At 58.9% G+C, this 27,890-nt stretch overlaps 2 protein-coding genes across 2 annotated transcripts; both read left to right on the top strand.

Annotated features, from left to right (window-relative positions):
- The first annotated feature begins 544 nt into the window (after positions 1-544).
- On the top strand, positions 545-17,717 carry CARMIL3 (capping protein regulator and myosin 1 linker 3). Its single transcript, XM_012756070.3, has 40 exons — positions 545-694; positions 2,166-2,260; positions 2,570-2,620; positions 2,720-2,779; positions 2,865-2,980; positions 3,189-3,286; positions 3,531-3,601; positions 3,702-3,775; positions 4,014-4,089; positions 4,166-4,254; positions 4,760-4,854; positions 5,081-5,167; positions 5,374-5,483; positions 5,601-5,678; positions 6,191-6,267; positions 6,350-6,454; positions 6,542-6,611; positions 7,045-7,126; positions 7,254-7,350; positions 7,484-7,538; positions 7,620-7,792; positions 8,033-8,101; positions 8,337-8,430; positions 8,525-8,623; positions 8,968-9,096; positions 9,271-9,384; positions 9,830-10,005; positions 10,812-10,899; positions 11,040-11,177; positions 11,789-11,852; positions 11,987-12,195; positions 12,590-12,690; positions 13,306-13,621; positions 13,968-14,096; positions 14,748-14,814; positions 14,927-15,016; positions 16,601-16,719; positions 16,802-16,982; positions 17,154-17,264; positions 17,393-17,717. The coding sequence occupies exons 1-40, from the start codon at positions 655-657 to the stop codon at positions 17,416-17,418; spliced, it is 4,119 nt and encodes a 1,372-aa protein (XP_012611524.1). The 5' UTR covers positions 545-654; the 3' UTR covers positions 17,419-17,717.
- A 1,824-nt stretch (positions 17,718-19,541) lies between these two features.
- On the top strand, positions 19,542-26,496 carry CPNE6 (copine 6). Its single transcript, XM_012756079.3, has 17 exons — positions 19,542-19,657; positions 20,978-21,149; positions 21,607-21,786; positions 22,156-22,230; positions 22,395-22,469; positions 22,635-22,718; positions 22,808-22,897; positions 23,268-23,372; positions 23,582-23,668; positions 23,907-23,966; positions 24,220-24,353; positions 24,428-24,482; positions 24,574-24,625; positions 25,297-25,430; positions 25,583-25,819; positions 26,005-26,178; positions 26,297-26,496. Exons 2-16 carry the CDS (start codon positions 20,982-20,984, stop codon positions 26,140-26,142), a joined length of 1,674 nt encoding a protein of 557 aa, XP_012611533.1. The 5' UTR covers positions 19,542-19,657; positions 20,978-20,981; the 3' UTR covers positions 26,143-26,178; positions 26,297-26,496.
- Positions 26,497-27,890: the final 1,394 nt, after the last annotated feature.

Here is a 27,890-nt window from a genome sequence, read left to right as displayed (position 1 = left end):
CAGGTGCTACTCTGGGCCTCACACCCCCAGGGATGGTGTCAAGGACGCCACAGGGATCCCCGAACGGACGAGCGAGCCAGCCAGCTAGCGAGCAAGCAGGACGAACTCCCCCCAGACCCAACCAGGTCCTCTCCGTCGTTGCCCTCGGACCCCAGTCTGCTCTCGGGTCAGCAAGGACAAGCTGGACGGGTCCAGGCCGGCGGGAGAAAAGGGAGGGGCCCTGCAAGAATAACCCGGGAGGTGTACCCAGACCCACGAACAAAAGAAATGGGTTCTGCCGGTGGTGCCTGAGGACTGAGTGGCACGGAAAGCTGCCCCCCAGCCCCGGAGGGTGCCCCGACAGCAGGCGACGCGCATCGGGCCTCTCACGCGCGAGCGGCCGGGAGGGGTCGGTGCGAGCGCGCGCGGGGTCTCACGCGGCTCGGCAGCGCGGCGCGCATGCTCAGTCCCGCACCTCTCCGGGCGGGGCGGGAGACCCAGCTCTCCGAGGCGGGGGGAGGAGCGCTCGCGCAGCCGCCCCTGACGGGAGCGGGCTCCGCCGCTGCTGCAGCGCTCAGCGCCGGGCCCTGCCGGAGCCGGGTCTAGCATGTGCCGCGGCTCCCGGGCGGCGGCGGCGGCGGCTCCTCTGCAGCAGCAGCAGTAGCAGCGGCCGCCATGGCCAAGGCCAGCGTGGAGCTCACCCGCGAGCTGCAAGGTACGAGGCTGCCTTGGTCTCCGGGACGCCCCGTCCGGGAGCATCCCAGACCCAGTGCGTTCCTCCCCGCGGTACACCCCACCCGGTGCCTCACGCCTCCGCGCCCATGCATCCCGGCTCCAAGTCCCCGGCCCCTGCATCCCAGCCTGGGCATCGCTGTCCTGGGAGCATCCTCCGCTGCCCTCCTTGCCTCACCCCGTCAGGACCTTCCCGTCCCTGAGCAGCCTGTCCCGCTCTTTGGTGACAGGTGCAGTTCCCTTGCGCTCCCTGGGGCTGACTCTCAGCGTCCCTGGCCCACCCCTCGGCAAAGCGTCCAGTCTCCCCTCCTGAGAGTCCCTGCTTCCCCGCCGGGCGGGGCCAGGCGCGGCCCGCCCCGCCGGGCGAAGGGAGCTGCCCCTGGTCCTGACCGCTGCTTGCCAACACCCTCCTTCCTCCCGGCCCCGCCCCGGAACTGGCCCTGAAGAAACCCTAGGAGTGGGCAGCGCCCAGGCCAGTGGGGCAAAGAAGGGAGTCAGGGATGAGGCCCCGCATTGGAGCTAAAACCAAGAGCAGGGTCTCTGCGGCTCGCCTCTCACAGCCCTCGCCCCAGCCTGCTCCCTTCGCACTACCCACCACCCATACCTAAAGGCTTCCTGTTTGCGTGCTTCTCAGACCTGGCCCAAGCCAAGGCCCGGCCCCCCCAGCACCGCCACGACCCTGACCCCCAGAGGCGGGAGCACAGGCTAGCCCACGCAGAGAGCAGGAAGCTCAAGGATACTCGCAGGCATGCTGCACTGTGGCGATTTCCCACACCTCCACACACACAAGCAGGATCATGGGACGAGTGTAAACACATCTTTACAGAAACCGCACCCCCCCACACACACACACACAATATCTGGATGATTCTACCAGCAGATGGGTATGGGGTTCATTTAAACACTAACTCCTTCCCGCCCCCTCACCCCCACCCGCACCCCAACACACACATACAGGAACGCCTGGCTCTGTGCCCCTTTCAGCAGACTCATTCACACCAGCCATCCCCACAACGCCACACTCGGGCTCCCTGACATCTTCAAGAGGCACGCACACACTCGTAGTAAAGGCAGACACTCACACCCAGACCACCTAGAATACAGTCAGAGGGACACCCCCACACCCCCACACACTGACTCACTGTGTATGTGGTGATGGCTGTTGTAGTGCACGGGTTGGAAAAATCCTTCACACCCTCAGAAGTGTAAGACTCACCCTCCCACAGACAGTCAGCAACTGTCCCCTGACTCAGGGACATCAGGAGCCAGAGTTTTCTCCACACCCCACTCCCTCTCTAATAGTAAAAATCAAAAAGACAGAAAAAAAGTCACCCAAGAAGGAAAGGTTTCTCTCCCTGTCCTTCTTTGTTTCTCTCCTCCCATCTGCCCCTGCCCTGGGGAGGCGGGCTGGCCAGGGTAAGGGGAGCTCTGAGCAGCCCCCCACCCACCTTCAGACAGCATCCGGAGGTGCCTGAGCCAAGGAGCTGTGCTCCAACAACATCGTGTGAAGTTGGAGACAAAGCCCAAGAAGTTTGAGGACCGAGTGCTGGTGAGGGTATCAGGCTTACTGGGAGGGAGGAGTGGCTGGCCAGGAGGGAGGAGTGGCTGGCCAGGAGGGAGGAGTGGCTGGCAAGAGCAGCTGACCAGTAGAGGGAGCCTGGGGGCAGGGGAGACAGGTGGGTGAGCACTGAGCAGACAACGCCTGGGGGAGGGGCAGACTGGCCTGGGTTACTGCCCAGGAGCCTAGGGGAGGACAGGAGAGAGGGGGGACTCCCAGACCAGAGCTGAGGACTAACGGAGGGCACCAGTGCCCAGCCAGCTGTCATGAGCTGCTGATATTCTTTTCCTCTCTCTGCAGGCCCTGACCTCCTGGCGCCTCCACCTCTTCCCCCTTAAAGTCCCAGCCAAGGTGAGTAGGGCTGAGGAGCAGCAGAGCACCTGGCATGCTCCTTCCCGAGCCTGGCAAGCCCGGCCCTTACCAGGAGCTGAGCACCTCCCTCCCTCCCAGGTGGAAAGCTCCTTCAATGTCCTGGAGATCCGTGCCTTCAACACGCTCAGTCAGAACCAGGTGAGCCCCAGAGCAGGGGCCCACTACTGAGCCTGCCAGAGGAGGGAGGAGGGAATCTGAGGCTCTGCCACTCGCTCTCCCCCAGATCCTGGTGGAGACAGAGCGTGGCATGGTGAGCATGCGGCTGCCATCAGCAGAGAGCGTGGACCAGGTGACACGACATGTGAGCTCTGCCCTCTCCAAGGTCTGCCCTGGCCCTGGGTGAGTGGCAAACGAGAGGTCTCTCAAGGGATTACACAACAGGGAAACTTCTTCCCTCCCTCCTTCCCCTGGGCCTGGGCTCCTGGGACAGCAAGAAGAGCTCTCTTGTCCCCACTCTAGCTTTTTCCTGGGTATCTAGAAGGTGTAATAGGAGAAGAACTGAGAGCCTCCTTCCAGCTCTTTCTGGGATGATTTGTTTCTCTTGCAGGTGTTTGATCCGGCGTGGAAACGCAGACACCCCAGAGGGGCCCCGAGACACATCCCCCAACTCTGAAACTTCCACATCTACTACTCACAGTGTCTGCGGTGAGCAGGGGCAGACTGAGAAAAGTGGGCTTGCCTTGTGTCCAGAGCCCTTTGTGCATGGGGTGTTGCTGGGGGTGGGGGCTGCCCACCCTGAGGACTCCAAGCTCCAAGGCCTCAGGAGGTTCATGGCATAGCAGGAACCCAAGGCACTGGCATATAGAGTGACCTTGACTGTTCCTTGAACCACAAGCCTATTCCTTATCTCCTTACCCTTCATGGAGCCAGCCCATCTCCTGCCCCACAGGTGGCTTCTCTGAGACCTATGCTGCCCTATGTGACTACAATGGCCTACACTGCCGTGAGGAGGTGCAATGGGTGCGTTGGGCAGGGACCTGGCAGGGGACAGGTGGGACTCAGAGGGAGGGGACTGAGGAAGAGGGGGGAAGCAGGTATGAGCAAGTTCCACCTCTCCAAGGATGTGGACACCATCTACCATGCTGAGGATAACCGGGAGTTCAATCTTCTGGATTTTAGCCACTTGGAGAGCAGGTAAGCAGATGGGACAGAGACTCAACCCCAAAGTCCCAGCCTCAGCCCAGTCCAGCCCTTCCCAGGATTTCCCTTCTGGTTCCATCCACAGCCCCAGCTCTATCTCCCCAGTTCCACCCATCCCCACTGCCATCCACCCATCTAGGCTTTCCCAGCCCAACACCCCCCATCCCTGGTCTCTTCTTGCCTGTGCCAGCCACCTCCTCACCAACTCCCTGCCCCTTCCATATCCCCACAGAGACTTGGCCCTAATGGTCGCAGCCCTGGCCTACAACCAGTGGTTCACCAAACTCTACTGCAAAGACCTGCGGCTGGTAGGAACCAGGAGGGCTTGGGGAGGGGGGTAGTACCCTCCTTGGCCCCTAATTGCAGGACCCCCTCTGTCCTCAGGGCTCTGAAGTGCTAGAACAGGTGCTACACACCCTGAGCAAGTCGGGGAGCCTTGAAGAGCTGGTGCTGGACAACGCTGGGCTTAAGACGTGAGGCCAGCCTCCTCCTTGGGCAGTAGTGCTCCCTTGCTATAGTCTAGGGTCCCAGAACCTTAGAGCACAAAACGGGCCTCAAACTATCTCATCCAGCTCCTCACTTTACAAAAGAGGAGACTGAGACCCAAAGAGGGCACAAAGCAAGTCAGTGGTCAAGCTGAGACTCAGACCTAAGCCTCCTGCCCCTGGCTCCGTGGCCTGTCCCCAGAGTGCTCCATGCCCCCGCCTCCTTCTTCCATCCACCGCCTAGCAGGGTGGGCTGCTCTGGTCTTGAGGACCCAAAGTTGAGCTTTGTCTCAGCACAACTTCCCAAAGTGTGTAATGCTCCCAGGTACCCCAGAGTGGTGACAAGCTCCCTGGCAGGCCCCAAGCTGCTCTCCCCATGGGGGCCTCTGACCATTGCAGCCCCCGCCAGGCAGACAGGTAGAGGAGGAGGGGAAGCCCAAGGCTGGGACCTGGGGCTCAGCTCAGGACAAATCCTTCCTCCCCTTCCCTGAAGGGACTTTGTCCAGAAGCTGGCCGGGGTGTTTGGGGAGAACGGGAGCTGTGTGCTGCATGCCCTCACTCTGTCCCACAACCCCATCGAGGACAAGGGTGAGCCCCAGCCCTGAATCCTATCCCCACCACAATGCAGACCCCTGTCCTAGCCCAGAGCCCATCCCAGGTCTGATGAGGGGCTCTCCAGCCTGGTTCCAGCCCCTGCCCCAACACCTCCAACCTCAACCCCAGGCCTGTACCCCACCAAGCCCCCAGTCTGACTGCACCACCAGTGCCCACTGCCCAGCCTCTCACTGGGCCTATTTCTCTCTCCACTCCCCAGGTTTCCTCAGTCTGAGCCAACAGCTCCTCTGCTTCCCCACTGGCCTCACCAAACTGTGCCTGGCCAAGACTGCCATTTCCCCTCGAGGTATTTGCACTGGGACCCCTGACCTCTGACCTCTGACCCACCCCAGTGCTGCCTGGGCTGTTGAGCCAAGTGGTATACCCACACAGTCATACACCATCCCCAGGATCAGGAAGGAAAAGGAGCCACATTTTGGGAGCGGGGAGTTATGTATTGAGGGGAAGCTGTGGGGATGGGGGCCAACCCAGCCCAGTGCCCGCTGTGCTCAGGGCTCCAGGCACTCGGCCAGACCTTCGGGGCCAACCCGGCCTTTGCCAGCTCCCTGCGATACCTGGACCTGAGCAAGAACCCTGGGCTGCTCGCCACGGACGAGGCCAATGTGAGTCCACGGAATACCACCTCAACCCCCTGAGAAGCATGCTCAGGCCTCGGGCCCCTGGCAGCGGCGGGACTCTATTGCCCCTGCCCCGCAGCCCCTCTGTCCTTCCTTCGCCAGGCCCTCTACAGCTTCCTGGCCCAGCCCAACGCCCTGGTGCACTTGGACCTGTCCGGGACTGACTGCGCCATCGACTCGGTGAGGGGTTGGGAGTGGGGAGCCCCTGTGAGGTGATTTGGGGAGGCCAGGGCAGGACTCTGTGTCCCTGAGTGAAAAAGTCAGCAGAGTGGTTGGGATGACTTCAAGTTCAGCTGAATTATAAAGCGATGTCCATAGCTTGCACCTGTGTGGCCCTTTTCCAGGTCACAAGGCTGTGCTGGCTGTGCCTGAGAGCCAGCCCTTGCCCCGTTCCCTAGCTGTGCACCCGGCACAGGGCTGGGATGCTGTCCCTGCCTTCATCAAAGGCACCTTGGGAGCCACTGGTGGCCCTGGCTTTAACATCCACTGTCTGAGAGCCTCTCCCCACCCCTGGGAGCCAGGCAGGGAGCAGACCCACTTTCCAAGGAGGGGAAACTGAGGCTTGAGGGAACTGAGTGGACATCCATAGTGGAGCACACACAGACTGACCTTGATGGGGAGGGACAGGGAGTCCTGGCCCTAGCACCCCACCCCTCCCAGCACCTCTGAGACCCGCCGCGTCTCTCCCACAGCTTCTGGGTGCCCTGCTCCACGGCTGCTGCTCCCACCTCACCTACCTCAACCTGGCTCGCAACAGCTGCTCCCACAGGTGGGAGCAGGAGGGGTGCAGGGAGGGCCGGGGCAAGCCGCACCACCCCTCCCTCCCTCGCTGACCCCACGGGTCTCCACAGGAAGTGCCGAGAGGGCCCCCCGGCCTTCAAGCAGTTCTTCAGCAGCGCCTACACGCTGAGCCACGTCAACCTGTCGGCCACGAAGCTGCCCCTGGAGGCCCTCAGGTCGGGTGGGTGCAGGGTTGGGGGTGTCCAGGGGAGCCACGGGGAGCGGGGAGGGGTAAAGCTGGGCCTCCTGCCTTCCTCCCACAGGGCACTGCTTCAGGGCCTCTCCCTCAACAGCCACCTCAGTGACCTGCACCTGGACCTCAGCAGCTGTGAGGTGCGCCCCCAGCCCCCACCTGTCGCCCCAGCAGGCATCGCTCTCACCTAAGGCAACTCCTGGCTCCATCTCGCCTCCAAGCTACCCCTCTGCAACCCCCGACCTGGCCACACCTCCACTTTCCCCTCTCAGTCCCCACACTGTGACTCTCTTTGCGGAGGCCACTCCTTTTCAGTCTCCAGTATCTCTGCCCTTAAAGCTTTGGGGTGGGAGATTCCAGGCCTTCCCACCAGAGGGCGGCAGCAAGCTGTCTTAGAAACAGCAGCCTCTGGCTGGAGGGAGGGAAGGCTCTGGTGTGGAGAAGGGGCCTCTCCGATTGAACATCTCAGTCCTGTTGTGACCTTGAGTCCTGGCTACTCTGGTCCCTAAGCATTAAAGGTGCCCTATCACCCTCCCCAACCCCTGCCTTCCCCACCCCACCTTGTCCCTGCAGCTCCGCTCAGCAGGAGCCCAGGCCTTGCAGGAGCAGCTGGGGGCTGTCACCTGTGTAGGCAGCCTGGATCTGTCAGACAATGGTGAGTAGAGGCCCCTCCCTTCTGTGGGGGCCAGGTGGGAAACGGTCCTGAGCATGGGGAAGAAGCCCTGACGAGACAACAGTGACCCTCAGGCCTCAAGGCCAGGCCTCTCCCATCTGCTGGCCAGGCTTTGACTCGGACCTCCTGACACTGGTGCCTGCACTTGGCAAGAACAAGTCCCTCAAGCACCTTTTCCTGGGCAAGAACTTCAATGTCAAGGCCAAGTAAGGCCCCCTTTCTCGTCCCATCATGCACCCATCCTCTCGGCTCACTGTATTACCTCTGGCCATCGCTCCCTCCTCTGATAGCATGACCCCAGCCCTGTCCTCTCCTACTCTGAGCCCCCACTCCCCACAGGACCCTGGAGGAGATCCTCCACAAGCTGGTGCAGCTGATCCAGGAGGAGGACTGTGTGAGTGCCTGGGCCTGGGAGGGGACCTGCGGTGGCAGAGGGCTGTGGGGACTAGGCCCAACCCCCCATTTGCCCACACAGTCCCTGCAGTCCCTGTCAGTGGCAGACTCCCGGCTGAAGCTTCGTACCAGCATCCTCATCAATGCCTTGGGCAGCAACACCTGCCTGGCCAAGGTGGATCTGAGTGGCAATGGCATGGAGGACATAGGGGCCAAGATGCTGTCTAAAGCCCTGCAGATCAACTCCTCCCTCAGGTGGGGCCCACACCTGGCCCCTCTGACCTGGACCCCCAGCCCCTCCCCCACATACGTACCTTCTCCCCGCTTGCATCGATGCTCTGTACCCCCGCCTCCAGAAGATCCCCACCTTCAGACCCATCTCTGAGTCAGCCTCATTACCCAGGAAAGGAGGGAGGGCCCAGGAAGGGCTGTGTCCCCAGTCCCTGATTGGGACCAGAGGGAAGGATGACAAACTGGTGCTCACCCTTCCCCCAGAACTATCCTGTGGGATCGGAATAATACATCTGCCCTGGGCTTCCTGGACATCGCAAGGGCCCTGGAGAGGTGAGTGGACCAGGGCCTTGCCCTGACCCAAGCTCCCAGCCTTCCACTGCCTGGACCAGGCCTGAACTGCCACAGCCCCACTCCAGCCTCCTTGACCTATTTGCACAGAAGTGTTCGGAAGGGCACAGAAGAGGGAAATCATGAACAAGGGGTGGGTTTTTCCCACTAACAGGGGAGGCAGAGGCCTCGCCTCCTCACCTGTTCCCCCACCCAGCTATGCTGCTGTGTCCCACAGCAACCACACGCTGCGCTTCATGTCCTTTCCTGTGAGCGACATCTCTCAAGCCTACCGCAGTGCCCCGGAGCGCACCGAGGATGTCTGGCAGAAGGTGGAGAGTGTTGTCCTGAGCAGGGTGGGACAGCAAGGGGCAGGGGACAGCCCATATCCCCAGGCCGTAACCCCACCAACCCCATCATCTGCAGATCCAGTGGTGCCTCGTGAGGAACAACCACTCCCAGACGTGCCCCCAGGAGCAGGCCTTCAGGCTGCAGCAGGGCCTGGTGACCAGCAGCGCCGAGCAAGTAAACGTTTCCCTCCAGGACACGTGGGGCACGTGTGGGGCATGCATGGCGCAGGCACGATATGACAGAGAGCGTGGGGGCATAGAGAGGCATCATGTGGTGTCCATCACTGGACAGAGCATGTGGGGAGCAAAAAGAGAGGGCATGTGGAATGTGGGCCCCAAACGTAAGTGGGCAAAAAGCAGGCAGCCCGCAGACAAGGGGAGCTTGCCTGGGCACTAAAGAGGCCACACACCAAGGAGAGAGACCAGGCTATCCAGAGGCATCGCCACCACCACTGTCAGTGCTGGCACCAGTAGCACTGCCCAAGGGGTCCCCCTGACACTCCTGCCACCGTGCTCCAGATGCTGCAGCGGTTATGTGGACGAGTGCAGGAGGAGGTGCGGGCCCTGCGGCTGTGCCCCCTGGAGCCCGTGCAGGATGAGCTGCTCTATGCTCGGGACCTCATCAAGGATGCCAAGAACTCCCGGGCGGTGAGCCCTCTGTAGCCCTGCCTTGCCCCATAGTCTGGAGAACCCAAGAAGGCCAAGCATGCTGACCCAGGAGTGTTCAGGCCCTGCCCTGTGCATCTACCTCCTAGCCCAAGGCCCCCAGGGACCTAGTGAGGCCTGATTCTGGCCTGCTAATCATAACCCTTCCTTCCCCAGCTGTTTCCCAGCCTCTACGAGCTGGGCCACGTGCTAGCCAGTGACGGGCCTGTGCGGCAGAGGCTAGAATCAGTAGCCAGTGAGGTGTCCAAGGCCGTGGACAAGGAGCTGCAGGCAAGTCCTGGGGGAGGGAGGAGGCCATGGTGGGAGACCAGTGTTGACCAAGGGCCCAAGCTAAGAGCTGAAGTCAGGGCAGGAAGATTACTGGAGGGCAAGAGGGACATGCACAGAGTTGAGACCACTCACAGTCCCACTGTGCCAAGGCATTGCTACATATCGGGCTTGGACTTTTTTCTGCTAGCTTTGACCTTGGCCCCTAGACTCTGGATTCTGATCCTAGGACTGACTCTCACCACATCTATATGGTAGGGTAGAAGGAGCAGTGACCAATGGGAAAGGCTGAGCGTCCAAAGCTCTGTCGCTAACAGCTCTGTGACCTCAGGCAGGTTGTCAGTCTCACCATAGAGGGCTGGATTAGATAGGCTAAAGTCTTTTCTGCTGTGGCGCCAGGCCTGACCCTACCCCCCTTGGGGGTCTGGCCCCTTTCTCCCTACGCTAGGTGATCCTGGAGTCCATGGTCAGCCTAACACAGGAGTTATGCCCTGTGGCCATGCGGGTGGCTGAGGGGCACAACAAGATGCTGAGCAATGTGGCGGAGCGTGTCACTGTGCCCCGGAATTTCATCCGAGGGGCATTGCTGGAGCAGGCGGGACAGGACATTCAGAACAAGCTGGAGTGAGCCTCAAAGGGTGGTGCTGTCAATGGGGCTGGATTTGGCCCAGAGCACTCAGGGACTTGGGGCTGGAGAGCTATCAGCAATGAATAATGAATGGCACCATCTCCATTACAGGGGATAAATCTTTAACCAAATGCAACCTTGCTATTTAGGGTCTGACTGGTCTTTGCCCTAGAAATCTAAGTGCTGAGCTGAGATTAGGAGCCAGGTGGTGTACACACACAGGTACACACACACACCCCTACAGCAGGAGTCACCTAGAAACAAAGCACGGCCTCCTCAGAGGCAGGAGCAAAGAAAAGTGATGCAAGTCAGGTGCATGGAAACACTGTCTTCCCCCAGTTTTCATTGCCTGTAGAATTCTTTCATTCTGGGTATGGTTGCCATGACTCATGACTCACCTAAGCAAAGGGAAGTTAGCACACGTACCTGTGAAACAGCCAGGCTCAGGAAGTGCTGGTTTCTACCCTCACAGTAGCAACCAGCAGGGTTTACTTAGCACCCCAGTTAACCTAGCTCTGCCCCATGGGGCTCCTGGCCTGACCTGCAGCCCCCTTGCTCCTCCCTCACCTCCTCCAATTCCTCACTGCCCACGCACAGCTGGGCTGGGTGTCCATGGGTGGGCCTAGATGTGTATTTGTGGGGACCTGAGTGCAGTGGGCCCAGGGTGCCTCCTCCAGCAGCCATGCTGTCCGCGGGCAGCCAGGCTAGCTGGCTCGTTCTCTCAGGCTTCTGGGGAAGGGAGTGGGTGAGGCTCAGGGCTAGGCAGGGAACGGGGTCTGAGTAACCCCATCTATACCCACAGTGAAGTGAAGCTCTCGGTCGTCACCTATCTGACCAACTCCATAGTGGACGAGATCCTGCAGGAGCTATACCACTCCCACAAGAGCCTGGTAGGACTTCTGAACCCCAGCCGTGGCCACGGCTCCACCCCTCACCCCACACCGTCCCATCTCCCTGACCACCCTCCCCCTCATGGCCCTGGGAGGTGGGCAGTTTCCTTGGGATTCTGTGCACACCTGTCCTTTCGTAGGCCCGGCACCTGACCCAGCTAAGGACACTGTCAGATCCACCAGGGGGGCCAGGCCAAGGACAGGACCCGTCCTCTCGGGGCCGAGGCCGGAACCATGAGCACGAGGAGACCACAGATGATGAACTTGGGACCAACATTGTGAGCCTCCCACTGCCTCGCTCCCCTCCTTAACCTGCATAGCACTGTCCCCTCCCACTTCTCTGGACTCCCCTCAGCACCCTACTAATGCCACCCTCCTCCACCCCAGCCCCGGTCCAACCTCTTCCCTCCTCCCAGGGCCTCAGCCCCTGAGGAGAGGGGCTGGGTGGGCTCTAAAGAGAAGGCTCTAGGCCGGGCGCGGTGGCTCACGCCTGTAATCCTAGCTCTCTGGGAGGCCGAGGCGGGCGGATTGCTCAAGGTCAGGAGTTCGAAACCAGCCTGAGCAAGAGCGAGACCCCGTCTCTACTATAAATAGAAAGAAATTAATTGGCCAACTAATATATACAAAAAATTAGCCGGGCATGGTGGCGAATGCCTGTAGTCCCAGCTACTTGGGAGGCTGAGGCAGGAGGATTGCTTGAGCCCAGGAGTTTGAGGTTGCTGTGAGCTAGGCTGACGCCATGGCACTCACTCTAGCCTGGGCAACAAAGCGAGACTCTGTCTCAAAAAAAAAAAAAAAAAAAAAGAGAAGGCTCTGTGAGGAATGGGAGGCTCCAGGGGAGGTGCTGGGACTTGTGACCTGGCCCCGCCATTGTTCTCCATTTCTGCAGGACACTATGGCCATCAAAAAGCAGAAACGCTGCCGCAAGATCCGGCCAGTATCTGCCTTCATCAGTGAGTCTCCCAGCCTCGGTTCTCATGTCCTCCGTACTCCCACACCTTCCACAGGCCCTCTTTCCTTTCCATTTGTCTCTGTCTCTCCATCCTGCTTCCTCCCTGTCCCCCCTCTAATGCTGCTGTCCCCACAGGTGGGAGCCCTCAGGACATGGAAAGCCAACTGGGGAGCCTGGGCATCCCCCCTGGCTGGTTCTCAGGACTCGGGGGCAGCCAGCCAACCACTAGTGGCTCCTGGGAAGGTCTATCCGAGCTGCCCACTCATGGCTATAAACTAAGGCATCAAACACAAGGGAGGCCCCGGCCTCCCAGGACAACCCCTCCAGGACCTGGTCGGCCCAGCGTGAGTCCCTAAGGCCTCACAAGAGGACCAACTTCACTTACCAGTGTCAGAGTTAGGGGTTCTAGTTTCGGGACCCAAATGCCTGTGACACTAGCCTTGAGGGGTCGGGCAGGAGCCCAGGCATGCCATTGAACGGATGAGGGCTTATCCAGTCTGGACGACAGCTAGACCTTGTCACAGATAAGAAATCTCTGTCTGCCAGGCAGTGTTGTGCTTACTTTGGTGAAGGATAAAGCCACCAAGAGCACCAAGAGCCACCAAGCTTAGGAAACACCCAGGTGAACATAAGTCTAAATTTCCATGGGGCCAAGTCCAAAGGGGAATGCCCCGAGTGGAAGGGAGGTGGGACTTTCTGACCTCGATGAGATGTTCCATAGGACTTTGCTTCCAGCAGGTACCAGTACCTGGGACTCGTCAGGAGAATGGGATGGCCACCCGCCTGGATGAGGGGCTGGAGGACTTCTTCAGCCGAAGGGTCATGGATGAAAGTTCCAGGTGTGACACCTAAACACTGTCCCATTCTCAACAGTCCCTGAGGCCCTGGGAGGGCTTCCATGTCCCCTCAGCCTCTCCAGCATTGGTCCCCTAAAGCTAGTCTCTTTGGGACATTTCCCCACATTCTCATCCCTCCCCACACAGCCCTTAGCTCCCATGGCCTCTGAATCTTCTCAGAACAGCTGGAAAGAATGGGACCAGAGTGAACCACCACAATGGGATGGGGGGACAGGGTGGGGGTGGGAGGGAGGTGGCTGGCAGCGGACCTGGAACAGGATGCCCGTTGGTGGTGAAAGGTCCAGAAGGTAGTGTTCCCTGTCACTGTGCTACACAGACTGCCCAGCGTCTGTCTGGGAGGAGCCGGGTCACTTGGAGAAGCCAAGAGAAGGAGGCAGGGGGAGGTGCCTGAAAGGAGAGTTGATTTGGGGGAAAGAGCTGCCTGAGGATTATGGCAGGGCAGGGAAGGCAAGGACACCGTCTCCCCTGAGAACTGAGTGGAACAGGTTGCAGTGCAGCAGGAGAGGTTAGATGAGAGAGGAAAGCAGGAGGCTCATCAGACCTAGGATTAGGCTCTGCATCTGGCGTTTGTCACTGACTCACCCCGACTCTGCACAGCTACCCCCGGACTCTGAGGACCGTGCGGCCAGGCCTCTCGGAGCCGCCGCTGCCTCCGCTCCAGAAGAAGAGGCGTCGAGGCCTGTTTCACTTTCGCCGGCCCCGGAGCTTCAAGGGGGACAGGGGGCCTGGGTCCCCTACAGCTGGACTCCTCCTCCCTCCACCCCCACCCCCACCCCCGACTCAGGAGAGCCCCCCCAGCCCAGACCCCCCAAGCCTTGGCAATAACTCCTCTCCCTGCTGGAGCCCAGAGGAGGAGAACAGCCTCCTCCCTGGATTTGGGGGGAGCCGAGGGCCTTCCTTCCGCAGGAAGATGGTAAGTTGAGGCAGGGGGTGCTGCACCCTCCCCCTCTCCTGACCCACACAGAGCCTGTCCCCCGACTCCACCCAAGCTTAACGGGAGAAGGCTAGGACCCAGGGTTCTGGGGAACATTGGTCATTGCAATTCCCCTCTCCTTGAGAGTGGACTAAGACTTGGTGGCCCAGAGCATGTGCGTGTGCCATATGCAAATGGAGGCGCTGGGAGAACTGCCCAGAGGGTGTAGGCAAGGCTTCCCCAGGGCTGGGGGCTCAGTGGGACAGGGGCCCTCCCACAACTTGTCTGCTGCCTGTGGAGCCCCTTCTCCATCGGGAGCTGTTATAAAGAGGAGACCTTGTTCCAGGGCACCGAGGGACCAGAGCCAGGGGAAGGGGGCCCAGCCCCTGGGACAGCACAGCAGCCAAGGGCACACGGAGTTGCCCTTCCTGGGTTGGAAAGAGCCAAAGGTTGGAGCTTCGATGGGAAACGAGAGGTGAGGGGAGCCTGGGATGGCACACCGAGGGTCCTGGTGGTCCCTGTCGGCCACCCTCCCCTTCTTGCTCCCACATCCGTGGCAGTTCCATGGAGAAAGCGGGTGCTTTGGCGTTAGAAGGTGTTAACTGCAGTTCCGTCGCTGCCACACACTTGCCAGGGAATCCTGGACTAGTCACGTAACCTTCTGGAGCCTCTACTTCCTTCTCGTAAATGGGGGTCATAAAAGTACTTACCTCTAGAGCTCTGTTTCCCAGACTTGGTGACTTGATTATAACCTTTATGCCTGATTTTTTCCTTTTCCGTGTGCCACTTGAATTTTTATGTGTATATTTTTATTTAAATCAACTCACCTTTTTTTTTAACGTAGTCTGAACCTAAGCATTATCATCTTTAAAGTCTTGGGCTCTTTGTACTAGTCCTGCTTTTTTCTACTACACATAAAATAAACATGTGACTATTAAGATGACAGTATGTTATTTGTGTAGACCATTTCTTGTGCCCCTAGGGTGGTATGGGTGCCACTCTTTGGGAAACACTGGCCAAGTGTCTAGGGACTACTGACATGGAGCAATGGAGCAGAAGACCTTTGTCAGCTGCAGTCCTCCACGGAGAGGACTTTTCTTCTGCCCTGACTCAGCTGTCCTTTCAGGGCACAGGCCCAGACCTGGAGGGCAGCACCCAGGCTTGGCAGAAACGGCGCTCTTCGGATGACGCAGGTGAGAACGGTCAGCCTCACTCCCTTCCTTTGCCCCCTGTCTCAGGGACTCCTCCTGATTTGCCTTTTCCCTTCCTCCTCCTCCGCTGCCCCACCCTCTCCCTCCATTCCAGGGCCTGGAGCCTGGAAGCCCCCCCCACCACCCCAAAGCACCAAGCCGAGCTTCAGCGCCATGCGCCGAGCGGAGGCCACGTGGCACATAGGTATGGAGAGCCTCTTCTCGGGCAGCAGCACTGAAGGCCCGGGGTGTGTCCAAAGAAACAGGAGCCAGGACCCCTGCGCTGGGGGATTTGCGACCAAGGTGGCGCAGCGAGAAGTCAACACAGTGAAAATGTTTAAGGATAGTTACAAAGTGACATCCAAATGAGACAAACAACCCTATGCAAAGACAGCTTCTACAGAACAGAAAGTGGCCCCGCCAGGGTTGGCAGAGAGGAATGATGCTTTGTGGAAGGCTCCTGTGAATTCTCTAGGGCAGGTGCCGCCTCTGGTCACCTTCAGCGCAGTGGTGCCCTCTGTAGAGAACCCCTCTCCGCGCCTTAGCTGGGCAGAGGGTGAGCAAGTCAAACTGCCGGCCGGTGCCAGCTGTGCCAGGCCCACCCGAAAACATTTCAGCCTCCTCCAGAAATAGCTCATCAGCCCACTCTCGGCTCACGCAGAAAGGTACCCCAAAGAAGGGGCAAGAGCTCTGCCTTGGAGGGCAGAAACCCTGGGTATTAGTCTTCCTCAGCCACCCATGAACTTAAGTCATTTACTTTCTGGCTCCATGACTAGAGAAACAGAAGGGAGGGCCATTATTCCAGGTATGACACTTACCTTCTTCTGGGTTCAAAGCTCCTTCCACTTAAGGAGCCACTAAAGAAAAGCTCACTCAGAAGGTTGATGCTGGTCAGCTCAGCATCAGCTTACGTCCCCAAAGGCCTGGAATATGACCCTCCAACAATATTGACATGGACAAAATCTCCTTGTAGATGTAGATGTCCCCCCACCTCCTCCACTCCCACACCCAGGCTAGGGGCAAAGGCTAGAAAGAGCTAGGAGCTGAGCAAGTGAGTGTGGCTTGGGCCCCATGCTCCCTGTTGTCCCCTCCCGCCCATCCTGCCCCTGCCCCTCCCTTCCCTGTGGTACAGAGCTGGTGTCTCTGCCCCCTGCTTCATCTTTCCCCAACCCCTGCCAGGCCAACCCAGCACTGGGGACTTCTTTGCTGACTTTCCCATCCCACACAGACTTGTTAAAGCTTCCAAAACAGGGCTCCATCCTTCATTTAGGAAACCACAAGAGTCAGATGCTCCACCACACACGCACCTCACAGACAATGCCTTCCCGTGTCACACCCACAGGCTCGTATCGCTTAAAGCCACAGGGGCAGGGGACGAGTGTGCCAGTGCACCTCTCATCTAAATGAGACTGTCAGACAGAGTTCTGGGAATGCCAGGCTGCAGCCTTGGCAGGGGCCCGGGGCACTGCAGCCCTGGATGGGCAGCCACGCCTGTGCACCCAGCAGACCCTGTGCCCTGGCTCTGCCCAGCAGGAAAGAGCTCAGGCGCTGCTCTGCAAGAGGGCAGCCAGGCCAGAGCCCCTTCCAGAGGTGATGGCCTCAGGACCATCCTGAGGACCTGGGGCTAAGGAAATGGTAGCAGCAGGAGAGGACATCAAAGGCAGAGATGTAAGAGCAAATGGGCTTGGAGGAGGAAGTTCTGGCCCCTAGGGCTTCAAGGGCAGAGGAGACAGGAAGGGCCATGCAAGAATGCCTTTTCCTGCAGCTTCTCCTCTCTGCCATCCCTCAGCTGAGGAGAGTGCCCCCAACCACAGCTGCCAGAGCCCCAGCCCAGCCTCCCAAGACGGGGAGGAGGAGAAGGAGGGGGCCCTATTCCCAGAGAGGACAGTTCCAGCTAGGAACGCCAAGGTGAGGACCAGCAAGGCGGGTGGGGAAGGCACTCTGATGAGGCAAAGGAATGAACTGACCTGCATCTTCCTTCTTCTGCCAGCTGCAGGACCCCCCTTTAGCTCCACGGCCCCCCAAGCCAGTGGCTGTACCCAGGGGCCGCCGGCCCCCCCAGGAGCCAGGGGGCAGGGAGGAGGTGGAAGCTGCTGGTGCAATCCCAGGAGTCAACAAACCCCGGCTGCGGCTGGGCTCACAGCAAGACCAAGAGGAGCCTGAGGTCCAAGGTCTGCCACCCTAGCTGAGTAGAGGGGTCGGGGCACCTCTGGGACTTTGCTGTCCATAGCAGGTCTTCTTTGAGGGCATGGAATGAATGACAACCAGGAGTCACAGCCTGGATGAACACCCAGCCTGTGAGCCCCACTCATGTGCCAGGCTTGCCTTGACTGTTCTTTCAGGGCCTCCTGATCCAGGTCGCCGGACTGCCCCCCTGAAGCCCAAGAGGACACGGCGGGCACAGTCCTGCGACAAGCTGGAACCTGATAGAAGAAGGCCCCCTGACCCCACAGGTGCTGGTGAGGGCAGGTCCCCCTTCCCACCTCTCTGTCCAACATGGCACCCGCCCCCCAAGCCCCAACACCGGGTAGCTGACTCTCCCTGCCCAGGAAATGAGACTCCCTGGATTTGTCCCCAACAGGAACCAGTGAGCCAGGAACAGACTGACAGCTGCCACAACACCCTTCCCAGCCCTCCTCTCGACATGTGCCTCACAAGGACTCAGACCCCCATCTACCCTGGCTCCCCCAGGCCCCCTGCCAGGCCCTGTCCTACTGGGTAGGATAGCAGGACCAAGTGTTGGGGAGCAGGAGGCAGGGGGCCAGGAGGGAGGAGAAAGGGAGGCTCTCAATGCCTCACCCTGCGATAGCTTTGGGGTGGAGGTCTGTCTCCTCCCCTGAGAGGGCAGATCTCTGTCCCTCTATCCCCAGGGGCTCCCTCCCCACTTGTATAGAATAAAAAAAACAAAATCACTGCCTGCCTCCAGTCTCTGCTGTCTTCCCCATTCTCTGCCCCCACCATCTGTTCCCTTCCCACAAGCCCCCAGAGCTTGGCCACAGTAGGGAAGTGAGGAACACCCCCAGGGATGGGGCTAGGGCCCCAAGAGCAGAAGGGGAAAGAATGGAGAACTGCCAAGGGAAGGAGACTGACAGGTCCCCAGGCTAGGGTGGGTGTTCTGTGCAGGGTCAGGGCTGACGCGGCCGGAGAAGGAACCAAAATGACAAAAAGTAACACCAGTGTCTGTCTGGCTTTGGGGGACATAATGGGATTGGAAGACTCCAGTGTGGCAGGGTGTGTGTGTGTGTGTGCACGCACACGTATGCATGCTAACAGTGGAATCGCATGGTGTTGTGTCATCCTGGGGCTCCCTCAGTAGTCAAAACTCTCACAGTAGGGCGGCTCGTAGGTGAGCAGAAGTCTACAGCATGAGAAGGTCAGCAATTAAACTGTTTCCTGTGGCGTCCTAACAAACACCACCTTGGCACTCAAGGCCCCACTCAAAAGCCTCTTCCTCTGTGGAGCTCTTCCTGATTCCTTCCCCACGCATTCAAACTGAACCCTCCTTTAATGTGCCCCCACTGCATCCTGAGCAGGGCCATAACTTCGCATCTGTCACACTTAACCGCATTTGTGTAATGGCTCATCGTCTCTCTGTCTCTCTGTTCCATATACATCTGCCTCCCCAGGAGCAGGCAGGGACTGTGTCTTAATTACCTGTGTGTCCCCAGCACTCGGCACAGTGCCTGATGTGGGGAGATGCTCAAGAAATGGCAGCCACACTAATACATGAGCAGCTTAAGGGGATGGAGGGTGAAGGTGCCCCAGTGAATGCTCTTGCATACTCATCCCAAATCACCACGTGCCCAGATGTCTTCACGTGTAGCTGGCAGCTCCCCAGGCAATTGCTTACTTCACCCTGGTCACACTAGGAATGACTAATGTCTTGTTTCCGTAAGATCTGTGCATGGCCCGGCCCCTCCCACAAGGATATGGCCATATGGGTTGAATCTTGGGGGGTGTTGGGGACATTATGGCACCAGGAAGATGGCTTGGGAGTCAGTTCCTCAGCACACGCCCCCCCCTCCCCACCCTGCCCCTGTGCAGCACTGTCTTCAGGGGCTGCGTGACCAGGATGTGAAGCTGTGTGTCCTTAAGCAGTCGTGTCCATTTCCTGTGTCTCATTACAATAAGGTGGCTCAGGAACTGGACATCATTCTCAAAGCTATGAGGTTCAGCAAGGTACGTGATGGTTTTTAAGGAACACATGAAGATCTACATTCTGTTGTATTCCAGGTTGGTGTGACTGAGTGTGTGCGTGTGTGTGTGTGTGTGTGACAAGGACAGCCCAGTGTTTTTTTATATCCTTGACAAGTAATGATATTGAAAGTGTTGTGCGACCGAGTGTGTTTCCCAGTGTGTATCAGTGGGGCTGTAACTGTCATGGTGTCATGGTGAGTTTATGTACTGGCGCCTGTGCGTGTCAAGATATGTGTGAGCCTGTGAGTCGTGGGTGCATGTGTCGCCATCATTCCCTGTGTGAATGTGTGTGTGTGCACGCACCACTGCAATGTGTGCATCCCTGTGATTCTGGGTGTGGGTGTGGCGTGAAGGGGAAGATGTGTGTCACTGTGTCTGCGGGGGTCCTGCCTCGGAGCCACCCCCAGCCCACCCTCCTCGCCTGGTTCTGTGGCTCCCTCCCAGGCAGTGGCCCTGCCCCTTCCCTCTTCTCCCTCCCAATCTGTCTGTGCGGGGGGAGCTGGTGCTGCGGCCCCCCCACCCCTCCCCATCCAGGCCCCATAAATAGCAGCAGAGCCGGAGCCAGAGCCGGCGCCAGCGGCTGGAGCAGCAAGGGAGACAGGGCCAGGGCCCGAGAGCCGGAGAGAGGAGCCCCCAGCTGAAAGCCCAGGTGAGCCCACCATTCCTCCCGAGCCCAGCCCCTGCCGGCCCGGCCCGGCCTGGGCCGGTCTCCATGACAACATCTCCTGTAGCCCCCAGAGAGGTCCAAGCTCTGCTGGATCCCTTCACCACCACATGCCCCTGCCTATCCCAGGGACCCGTGATAACTGGGAGACTTGTGGCTGAAAGACAGAGCCCCCCCCCCCACTCCCACGCAGACCCTCCCTCACATATCCAGAAAGGCATACACTGTGGGGTGGTGGGTACTCAGCCGCAGTCCCGGTTCTAAGGAAGGTACGAGAACTGTCACACCCTCCTGGAGATGGACACAGGACGGGCAGGGGCTGGAGGGACAGACACAGAGGGTGGGGCACTCAGACACACCAAGGCACATTCGCTCGGGGAAGCATGACATGGGATCAGACAACCTCACCCTGAGATCTGGACAGACACAAATAGATGGACTGACCAGCCATGAACTGGGGCCGGCGTACCCCTGCCTGCTGCTGCCCGAGGCTTGGTACCACTGCTGGGGGAGGGTGGCGTGCGTGCATCCCACGAGCAGCATGGAGGGGGCTGTGGCTCCCCAAAAATCCTGTCGCTAAGAGACAGTGTGAGTGCTGCCAAGAAGTGTGAGAACAGGGGAGGTGGGGAGGGCTGTGAGGCTTGTCATAGTGGCAGCCCCTGCCAGGAGGCTGGAGGAGCTTTCAGCAGAGCCCCGGAGGTCCTTCCCCCAATTCCTCAAGCCCACACCCCCTCTGTTCCATCAGCCAGCCAGAAGGTGAGTGGGGGCAGGGAGTGGACAGGGACAGCCATGCAGGGCCCGTCTCCTGTCTCCTGCCCACTGCAGACTCCACACCTGAGACCCATCTTTAGACCTCCAGGGGCCTCTCCACCCCCTGCCCCACTCCCTTGCCCCAGTTCAGCTCCCTCGTGCCAAGACTGAGTGCAGCGCTGGCTCAGACACCAGTCGGGAAACAGCAGAAGGTGCTGAGGCAGCAGAAAGTGTGGATCAATCGATGGCCTGGGAGCCAAGACTGCCAGGAACAACCCAGCCCTCCAGCCCACTCCAGCCCCAGCCCCGCATACCTAGCCTGGCAGATGTGACAAGCTCGGTGCTCCTGTGCAGGGGTGGGAGGCACAGGGCATCTGCGCTCCCCTGCTTGGAGCTCCAGGGAAGCCAGTGGAGGGCTGGGAAGCAGGAGGCCTGTGAGAGCCCAGGGACTCAGGAAGGAGGGCAAGGGGCTGGTGCCAGGCTCCTGGAGGACAGACCCATCCCCTGGCAGGTGTTCCCTTTCTAAGGTCCAGTCCACCTGCTCTGTACCCACAGTGACATGGCAGACCCTGAGATGGAATGGGTACCTGAGCCCCCAACCATGACACTGGGGGCCTCGCGGGTGGAGCTTCGGGTGTCCTGCCACGGCCTCCTGGACCGGGACACACTCACCAAGCCCCACCCCTGCGTGCTGCTCAAGCTCTACTCTGATGAGCAGTGGGTGGAGGTGAGAGCGCCTTGGGTTTCTCCTTAACTAACCTGGGTTAAGCCTGGGAAGGAAGGAGGCTGGGGTGGGGGCAGTGAAAGCCTCAGGGAATGTGAGGACTCCCAGGGTGGGGGTGGGGCCTTTTCTAGGCCATGTGGGTAACCTTGGAGATGAGTGTGCCATCATTACAAATACAAACCATTTTACAGCTTCTAAAGCCCACAGAGTCCCAGAGGGTCCTGAGGTTGCCCCAAAGGCAGTAGGATCACTCCCAAAGGCCTTATGATATCCCTGAAGGACTGAGGGTCTAGTGGGCAGGTGGCGCCTGAGCTTGGGGGTCAGCGTAGGAAGAGAAGAGCTAGTCTCTGGGGATGTACAGCCCAAGAAGAGCCGGCATGACCAGGGTGGTCCCATGGTCCAGGGCAGGGAAAAGCAGCCTCAGTCCACAGAGAGCCCTCACCCTGCCCCCATGCCACAGGTGGAGCGCACAGAGGTGCTTCGCTCCTGTTCCAGCCCCGTCTTCTCCCGGGTGCTAGCCCTTGAGTACTTTTTTGAGGAGAAGCAGCCCCTGCAGTTTCACGTGTTCGATGCTGAGGACGGAGCCACCAGCCCCCGAAATGACACTTTCCTCGGCTCTATGGAGTGTACCTTGGGCCAGGTCTGCATTCCCCACCCATCCCACCCCACCCTACCCCCATCAGCTTCTGCCTCTGGCAGCCAAAATAAGAGAGAGCATGAGCTCTGGAGCTAGTTCAAGTGGGATTGGATCTCACCTCGGCTGTTCATTGACTGCGCAGCCTTGAGCAAGATACTTGACCTCTCTGAGTCTTGGTTTCCCCACCTAAAAATGGTGGAGGAGGTCATAGTGCCTCTCTCTTACAGCTGCTGTAGAAATTGAGTCCGTCCTGCCCCCAAGCGAAAGAGCCAACCCTTGTGGACACTTAGAGGGCACTCATTATTCCACCCCTCTTTGTGGCCAACCAAGCGGGGACATCACAGCTGGGTCTCCCTACACCTCCATCCCTAGATTGTGTCACAAACCAAGGTCACTAAGCCATTGCTGTTGAAGAATGGGAAGACTGCGGGCAAGTCCACCATCACGGTAGGCAAGGTCACCTGTACTCACCCTTGGACCAGACATTCAATGCCCCTGCATGGACATCCATGGTGACATCATGCTCAGGACCACTCCAACCTAAGGGAAAGGGCTTAGGGTGGCCTTTGTGCTTGGGGAGGGGAGTTCTGCCACTTGTATCCCCTTTGCAGGTCGTGGCTGAGGAAGTATCTGGCACCAATGACTATGTGCAACTCACCTTCAGAGCCCACAAGCTGGACAACAAGGTTGGAACCCCAGAGCCCAGCCCCCCATCTCCTCTGCTAGTCCTGGACCTCCCACTCAAGACAGATCCCAGGGGCCCAGACCTGCTCTCTTCTCAGTGGTAGCCCCCTCCCCCACCCTGCTACAGCCCTCACCAGACTCAGGGGACATTTCCCTTGTATCCCCAGGATCTGTTCAGCAAGTCTGACCCTTTCATGGAGATCTATAAGACCAATGAGGACCAGAGTGACCAGCTGGTCTGGAGGACGGAGGTTGGTTGCCTAGGGTTGTGGGAATGGAAGGAGGGAGAGTAGAGTAAGAAAACTTAGACAGGTGACCAGCTCCCTGATGCCTCTCCAAGGTGGTGAAGAACAACCTGAACCCCAGCTGGGAGCCATTCCGCCTGTCCCTGCACTCCCTATGCAGCTGTGATGTCCACCGGCCTCTTAAGGTGAAGCCCCAGCCCAACGAGCACAGCCTACCTGGAGCAGCCAGCCTGCTCCTGAGACCTTCCCCCCTCCACAAGTGGCAAGCCTCCTCCTTCTCTCCCATGTGATAAACACTTCCCACTGTGGGATAAATAACAGGTCACAGCTCAATGTTAAGCTCCCCATATGTGTGCCTTTATCAGTGGCCAAAGTCCCTACCAGATTGAGCCAAAAAGCAAAGTTCAGCAGGTAGTCTCTCCAGGAGGGTTGAAGCCATCTGTTTGGGCCTAGAGACTGCAAGGCCCCTACCACCGTGAGTTCCACCCTACCGAAACCAATCAACTCCCGCAGCACATACGCGACCCTGACCCCATCCTTCCCCTGCCTTCTCAGTTCCTGGTGTATGACTATGACTCGAGTGGGAAGCATGACTTTATCGGAGAGTTTACCAGCACTTTCCAGGAGATGCAAGAAGGGACAGCGAACCCCGGGCAGGAGGTGCCATAAAGACCCCTCCCCCCAAATCCCACTCAGATCCCTGGGAGAATCCTGACGAGACCACTGTAGGTGATGGGCGTGGGGAGGGTGGAAAGCACCCAGGCTCAGCCAAAGGACTGAGCTGTGGGGGTCTCGATCTGCTGGAATGGGTGAGAGGGGGTCACCTGACGGACTTGTGACCCTCAGCTTGTGGGGTGGGTGGGGTCTAGATGCAGTGGGACTGTATCAACCCCAAGTACCGGGACAAGAAGAAGAATTACAAGAGCTCAGGGACGGTAGTGCTGGCCCAGTGCACGGTAAATTCCAGTTCCTGCCTCATGCCTTGCTACAGCCCCTGCCCCTACCACAATCTCAGATTCAACCCTTCCCTTGTTTCAAAGATGTGTTTCTCTGCTTCTGGGAACTGAAAACCCTTGCCCTAGCTCACCCCAACTGCACCCTCAAAAACTCTGGTCTCCCCACAGAGGCCCTACCCGAGCTCCCTCCCCAGAGGACCACCCCATCCCCTCACTTCACCCCTCCCCCTACCGCCAGGTGGAGAAGGTGCACACCTTCCTGGATTACATCATGGGTGGCTGCCAGATCAGCTTCACGGTAAAGGCCCAGGGGATGGGGGCACAGGCAAGAGGTAGGGGCGCAGGGAACAGGTGGAGCCCAGAATCCCCACTATCCCCCTCGGGCTTCTCAGGAGGATACCCCTCCCCCACTCTACCCCACCGTGAGGCTACCTGTGGGTTCCCCAGGACCATCTCAGTTCCCCCTACAGACCCGGCCCCAGCCTAGCTTCCCTGTGGGCTCTCATGGCTGCAGCAGGACCCTTTCCTACCCCCACTCCCACCTCCACCAGGTGGCCATCGACTTCACTGCCTCCAACGGGGACCCAAGGAGCAGCCAGTCCCTACACTGCCTCAGTCCCCGACAGCCCAACCACTACCTGCAGGCCCTGCGTGCAGTGGGAGGCATCTGCCAGGACTATGACAGGTAGGAGGAGGTTGGAGGGGGGACAGGCAAGGGGGCCTTGCCCGAGGGGCCCCACAGCCTTTTCTTCTCCCCAGTGATAAGCGATTCCCAGCTTTTGGCTTTGGGGCTCGAATACCCCCCAACTTCGAGGTAGGCTGGCTGCAAGGGAAGGGAGGAGATGGTGGGGACATTGGACAGGAAGAAAAGACATCCCCTTACTCCTCTCACCTTACCCACACAGGTGTCCCACGACTTTGCTATCAACTTTGACCCGGAAAATCCTGAATGTGAAGGTAAGAGGAGAGATCCCCGCCAGCCTGTGGGGGCCCCATGCACATGCCTGCTGCACACGTCCTACATCCCATACAGGCCCAGCTCCCTGTCCCTCCCACCCATCCAAGTTCTGTCTCATTGGTAAGACTTCCAGCCCCATGGCCCAGCGTCTGCCCACCCAACTCTCCCTCTGCTTAGTGAGGAACTTGTTGGATTGGGGGCAATCCTAAGACCTAGAAACATCTTGCTTTAAAGAGTGTCTGGAGGCCAGCCACGGTGGCTCACACCTGTAATCCTAGCACTCTGGGAGGCTGAGGCGGGCGGATTGCTCAAGTTCAGGAGTTCAAAACCAGCCTGAGCAAGAGCGAGACCCCGTCTCTACTATAAATAGAAATAAATTAATTGGTTAACTAATATATATATATAAAAAATTAGCCGGGCATGGTGGCGCATGCCTGTAGTCCCAGCTACTCGGGAGGCTGTGGCAGGAGGATTGCTTGAGCCCAGGAGTTTGAGGTTGCTGTGAGCTAGGCTGACGCCACGGCACTCACTCTAGCCTGGGCAACAGAGTGAGACTCTGTCTCAAAAAAAAAAAAAGTGACTGGAGGGAACCCCGCCACCACCACTCCTATCCCACAACCCTGTTGCCCCGCTAATCTCTGCCAGCTTCACCTCTCCTCTTTGCCCACAGAGATCTCGGGGGTCATCACCTCCTACCGCCGTTGCCTGCCCCAGATCCAGCTCTATGGCCCCACCAACGTGGCCCCCATCATCAACCGTGTGGCCGGGCCAGCTCAGCGGGAGCAGAGCACCGGCCAAGCCACAGTGAGCACCACACAGCAGGGGACCGGCGACCGGGAGCTGCGGGGGGAGGGGGGGGAGTGGGGAGCAGTGGGGAGGCCAGGGCCTGGGCTTGAGGCGGGTGTCACGCTCTCGCTGACAGAGCCAACCCTTCCTCCCGCTCTGCTCGCCCCCAGAAGTACTCAGTGCTGCTGGTGCTCACGGACGGCGTGGTGAGCGACATGGCCGAGACTCGCGCCGCCATCGTGCGCGCCTCGCGCCTGCCCATGTCCATCATCATTGTGGGCGTGGGCAATGCCGACTTCTCTGACATGCGGCTGCTGGACGGCGACGACGGTCCCTTGCGCTGCCCCCAAGGGGTGCCTGCCGCCCGCGACATCGTCCAGTTTGTGCCCTTCCGAGACTTCAAGGATGTGAGTGCCCAGTGCCCCCTCCTCAGCTCCTCATGCCCCACAACGGCCCTGTCTCTTCCACCTGCTGACGTCCTTCAGGACGCTGGAGCCCAGCTGGCCGCCCCGCAGCTCCACCCCTCCCTCACTTGACCCTGCCTCCTCCAGTCCTCCTCCCCTAACCATGATGTCGCTGTCCCCACACCCAGGCCGCGCCTTCTGCACTAGCTAAGTGCGTCCTGGCGGAAGTGCCCAGGCAGGTGGTGGAATATTACGCCAGCCAGGGCATCAGCCCCGGGGCTCCCAGGCCCTGCACGCCAGCCACGACCCCCAGCTCTAGCCCGTGACTGCCCCCTCCGGACCGACACTCCCTCAGCCTCTCAGTGAGTCCTGGGAGCCCAAAGAGGTGGAAACAAAAGGGTGCAAAGTGGGGCTTGGCGGAGTCTGCCAAGGCTGGGTGTAACGTAGCCGGGTGCTTACCACTCTCCCACGCCTTCTCAGGTGCCTGTCCTGAACCCTGTGACTCTCGTGACCAATGCCTCCACATCTTGGACCAGCTGCACCCCTTGGGTCCTAGAAGTGAGTGATGGGGCCTGCCCCCATCTCTCCAAGCCCCATTCCTCTCAACCCTGTGGCCCCTCAGTGACTTCCTTTGGTGATCCTGACTTTCTGGCCATTAATAAAGGGAACTGCTCCTAGCACCTCAGCCTCTATCCATCATGCCTCAGATGCCCACTGGGCAGTCCGCACTACCCCACACGCACAAGAAATGAGGAGGACCGGCACCTTTCAAATCTGAGCCCAGTGTGGCGTTGGTGGTATAGTGGTGAGCATAGCTACTTTCCAAAATTGAGCCCGACTCCCCCAGCAGGCCACTGTCTTCTGCTTCTTATCCCAATTGTGTGCCAGTGGGGTCTGATTTGCTCCCACCCTCATCTCCCAACCCCGGGGGTCCAGGCACCATGGGGGTTAATTACAGGAGATAGGGGGGTAATGAGGGGTTGTCGAGGGGGCAGGCTGATGCCCTCTTACATCTGTTTCTAGAGAGGCCCCGCCGAGTTCTCCGGAGGCTGAACCCCAGCCCCCACACAGCTGTGGGGCGGGCCAGGAGAGGGTGTTGGTGGGACTGAAGAGGCAGCAGGTCTGCCAATGAATTGTAAAATAGAAGGGGCATCTGAGACCTGTACAGCCTGGTTTCCTGGGTGTGTGAATGTGTGTGTTCATGTACTACACATCCCTGACTCTCCATGCGTGTGGCCTTAATGGTTCAGGAAGTCCAGTTACTCTTTTTTTTTTTTTTTTTTGAGATGGAGTCTCACTCTATTGCCCAGGCTAGAATGAATGCCATGGCATCAGCCTAGCTCACAGCAACCTCAATCTCCTGGGCTCAAGCGATCCTCCTGCCTCAGCCTCCCGAGTAGCAGGGACCACAGGCATGCGCCACCATGCCCGGCTAATTTTTTTTTTTTGTATATGTATTTTTAGTTGGTCAATTAATTTATTTCTATTTTTAGTAGAGATGGGGTCTTGCCCAGGCTGGTTTCGAACTCCTGGCCTTGAGCAATCAGCTCGCCTCAGCCTCTCAGAGTGCTAGGATTACAGGCGTGAGCCACCACGCCAGGCCACAGTTACATACTCTTAATGATAACTTCAACAACAACAGCAAAGATTATTATCTAGTGTCATACTTTGTGCTAAGTGCTTTTTTAAAAGCATTCATTCTCACTAGGTAGTTACCATTATTTTCCCCATTTTTCTGACAAAGCAAATGAGGCTTGATTTAACTCACTCATGCTTAAAAAGCTGATAACTGAAACTTGAGCCCAGACCCATCTGACTAAAGCATCCACACTCTTAATCCCTACAGTTTGCAACTTTTGGGGGAAGGTATTTCCATGTGACCCAGTTGTATCATCTTGAGACCCAGGTGTGTGTACTGGGTATGTGGCCTAGTTGCATACACAGGCACCTGTGGATGGGTACCTCTGCCCTTGTGTGCTGTGCAGGTAAGAAAGGTGAGCAAGAAAAGTAGGGGGTCTGGATTACAGCTCCAGAAAGCAGGTAAGGACAGACACAGGTGAAATTCAGTGCGGGG

This window comes from Microcebus murinus, chromosome 6 (assembly GCF_040939455.1).
Source record: "Microcebus murinus isolate Inina chromosome 6, M.murinus_Inina_mat1.0, whole genome shotgun sequence".
In the NCBI taxonomy this organism is placed as follows: domain Eukaryota; kingdom Metazoa; phylum Chordata; class Mammalia; order Primates; family Cheirogaleidae; genus Microcebus; species Microcebus murinus.
Note: the sequence above shows the minus strand (reverse complement) of the source record. Positions and strands in the feature narration are given on the sequence as shown.

Coding starts and splice junctions, on each gene's coding strand:
- CARMIL3 (XM_012756070.3), top strand. CDS start 655: ATGGCCAAGGCCAGCGTGGAGCTCACCCGCGAGCTGCAAG. Junction 2,780..2,864: donor ACACGCTCAGTCAGAACCAG/GTGAGCCCCAGA, acceptor GCTCTCCCCCAG/ATCCTGGTGGAGACAGAGCG. Junction 17,265..17,392: donor AAGGCCCCCTGACCCCACAG/GTGCTGGTGAGG, acceptor TGTCCCCAACAG/GAACCAGTGAGCCAGGAACA.
- CPNE6 (XM_012756079.3), top strand. CDS start 20,982: ATGGCAGACCCTGAGATGGAATGGGTACCTGAGCCCCCAACCATGACA. Junction 23,373..23,581: donor CAGCGAACCCCGGGCAGGAG/GTGCCATAAAGA, acceptor GGTGGGGTCTAG/ATGCAGTGGGACTGTATCAA. Junction 24,354..24,427: donor ATCTGCCAGGACTATGACAG/GTAGGAGGAGGT, acceptor TCTTCTCCCCAG/TGATAAGCGATTCCCAGCTT.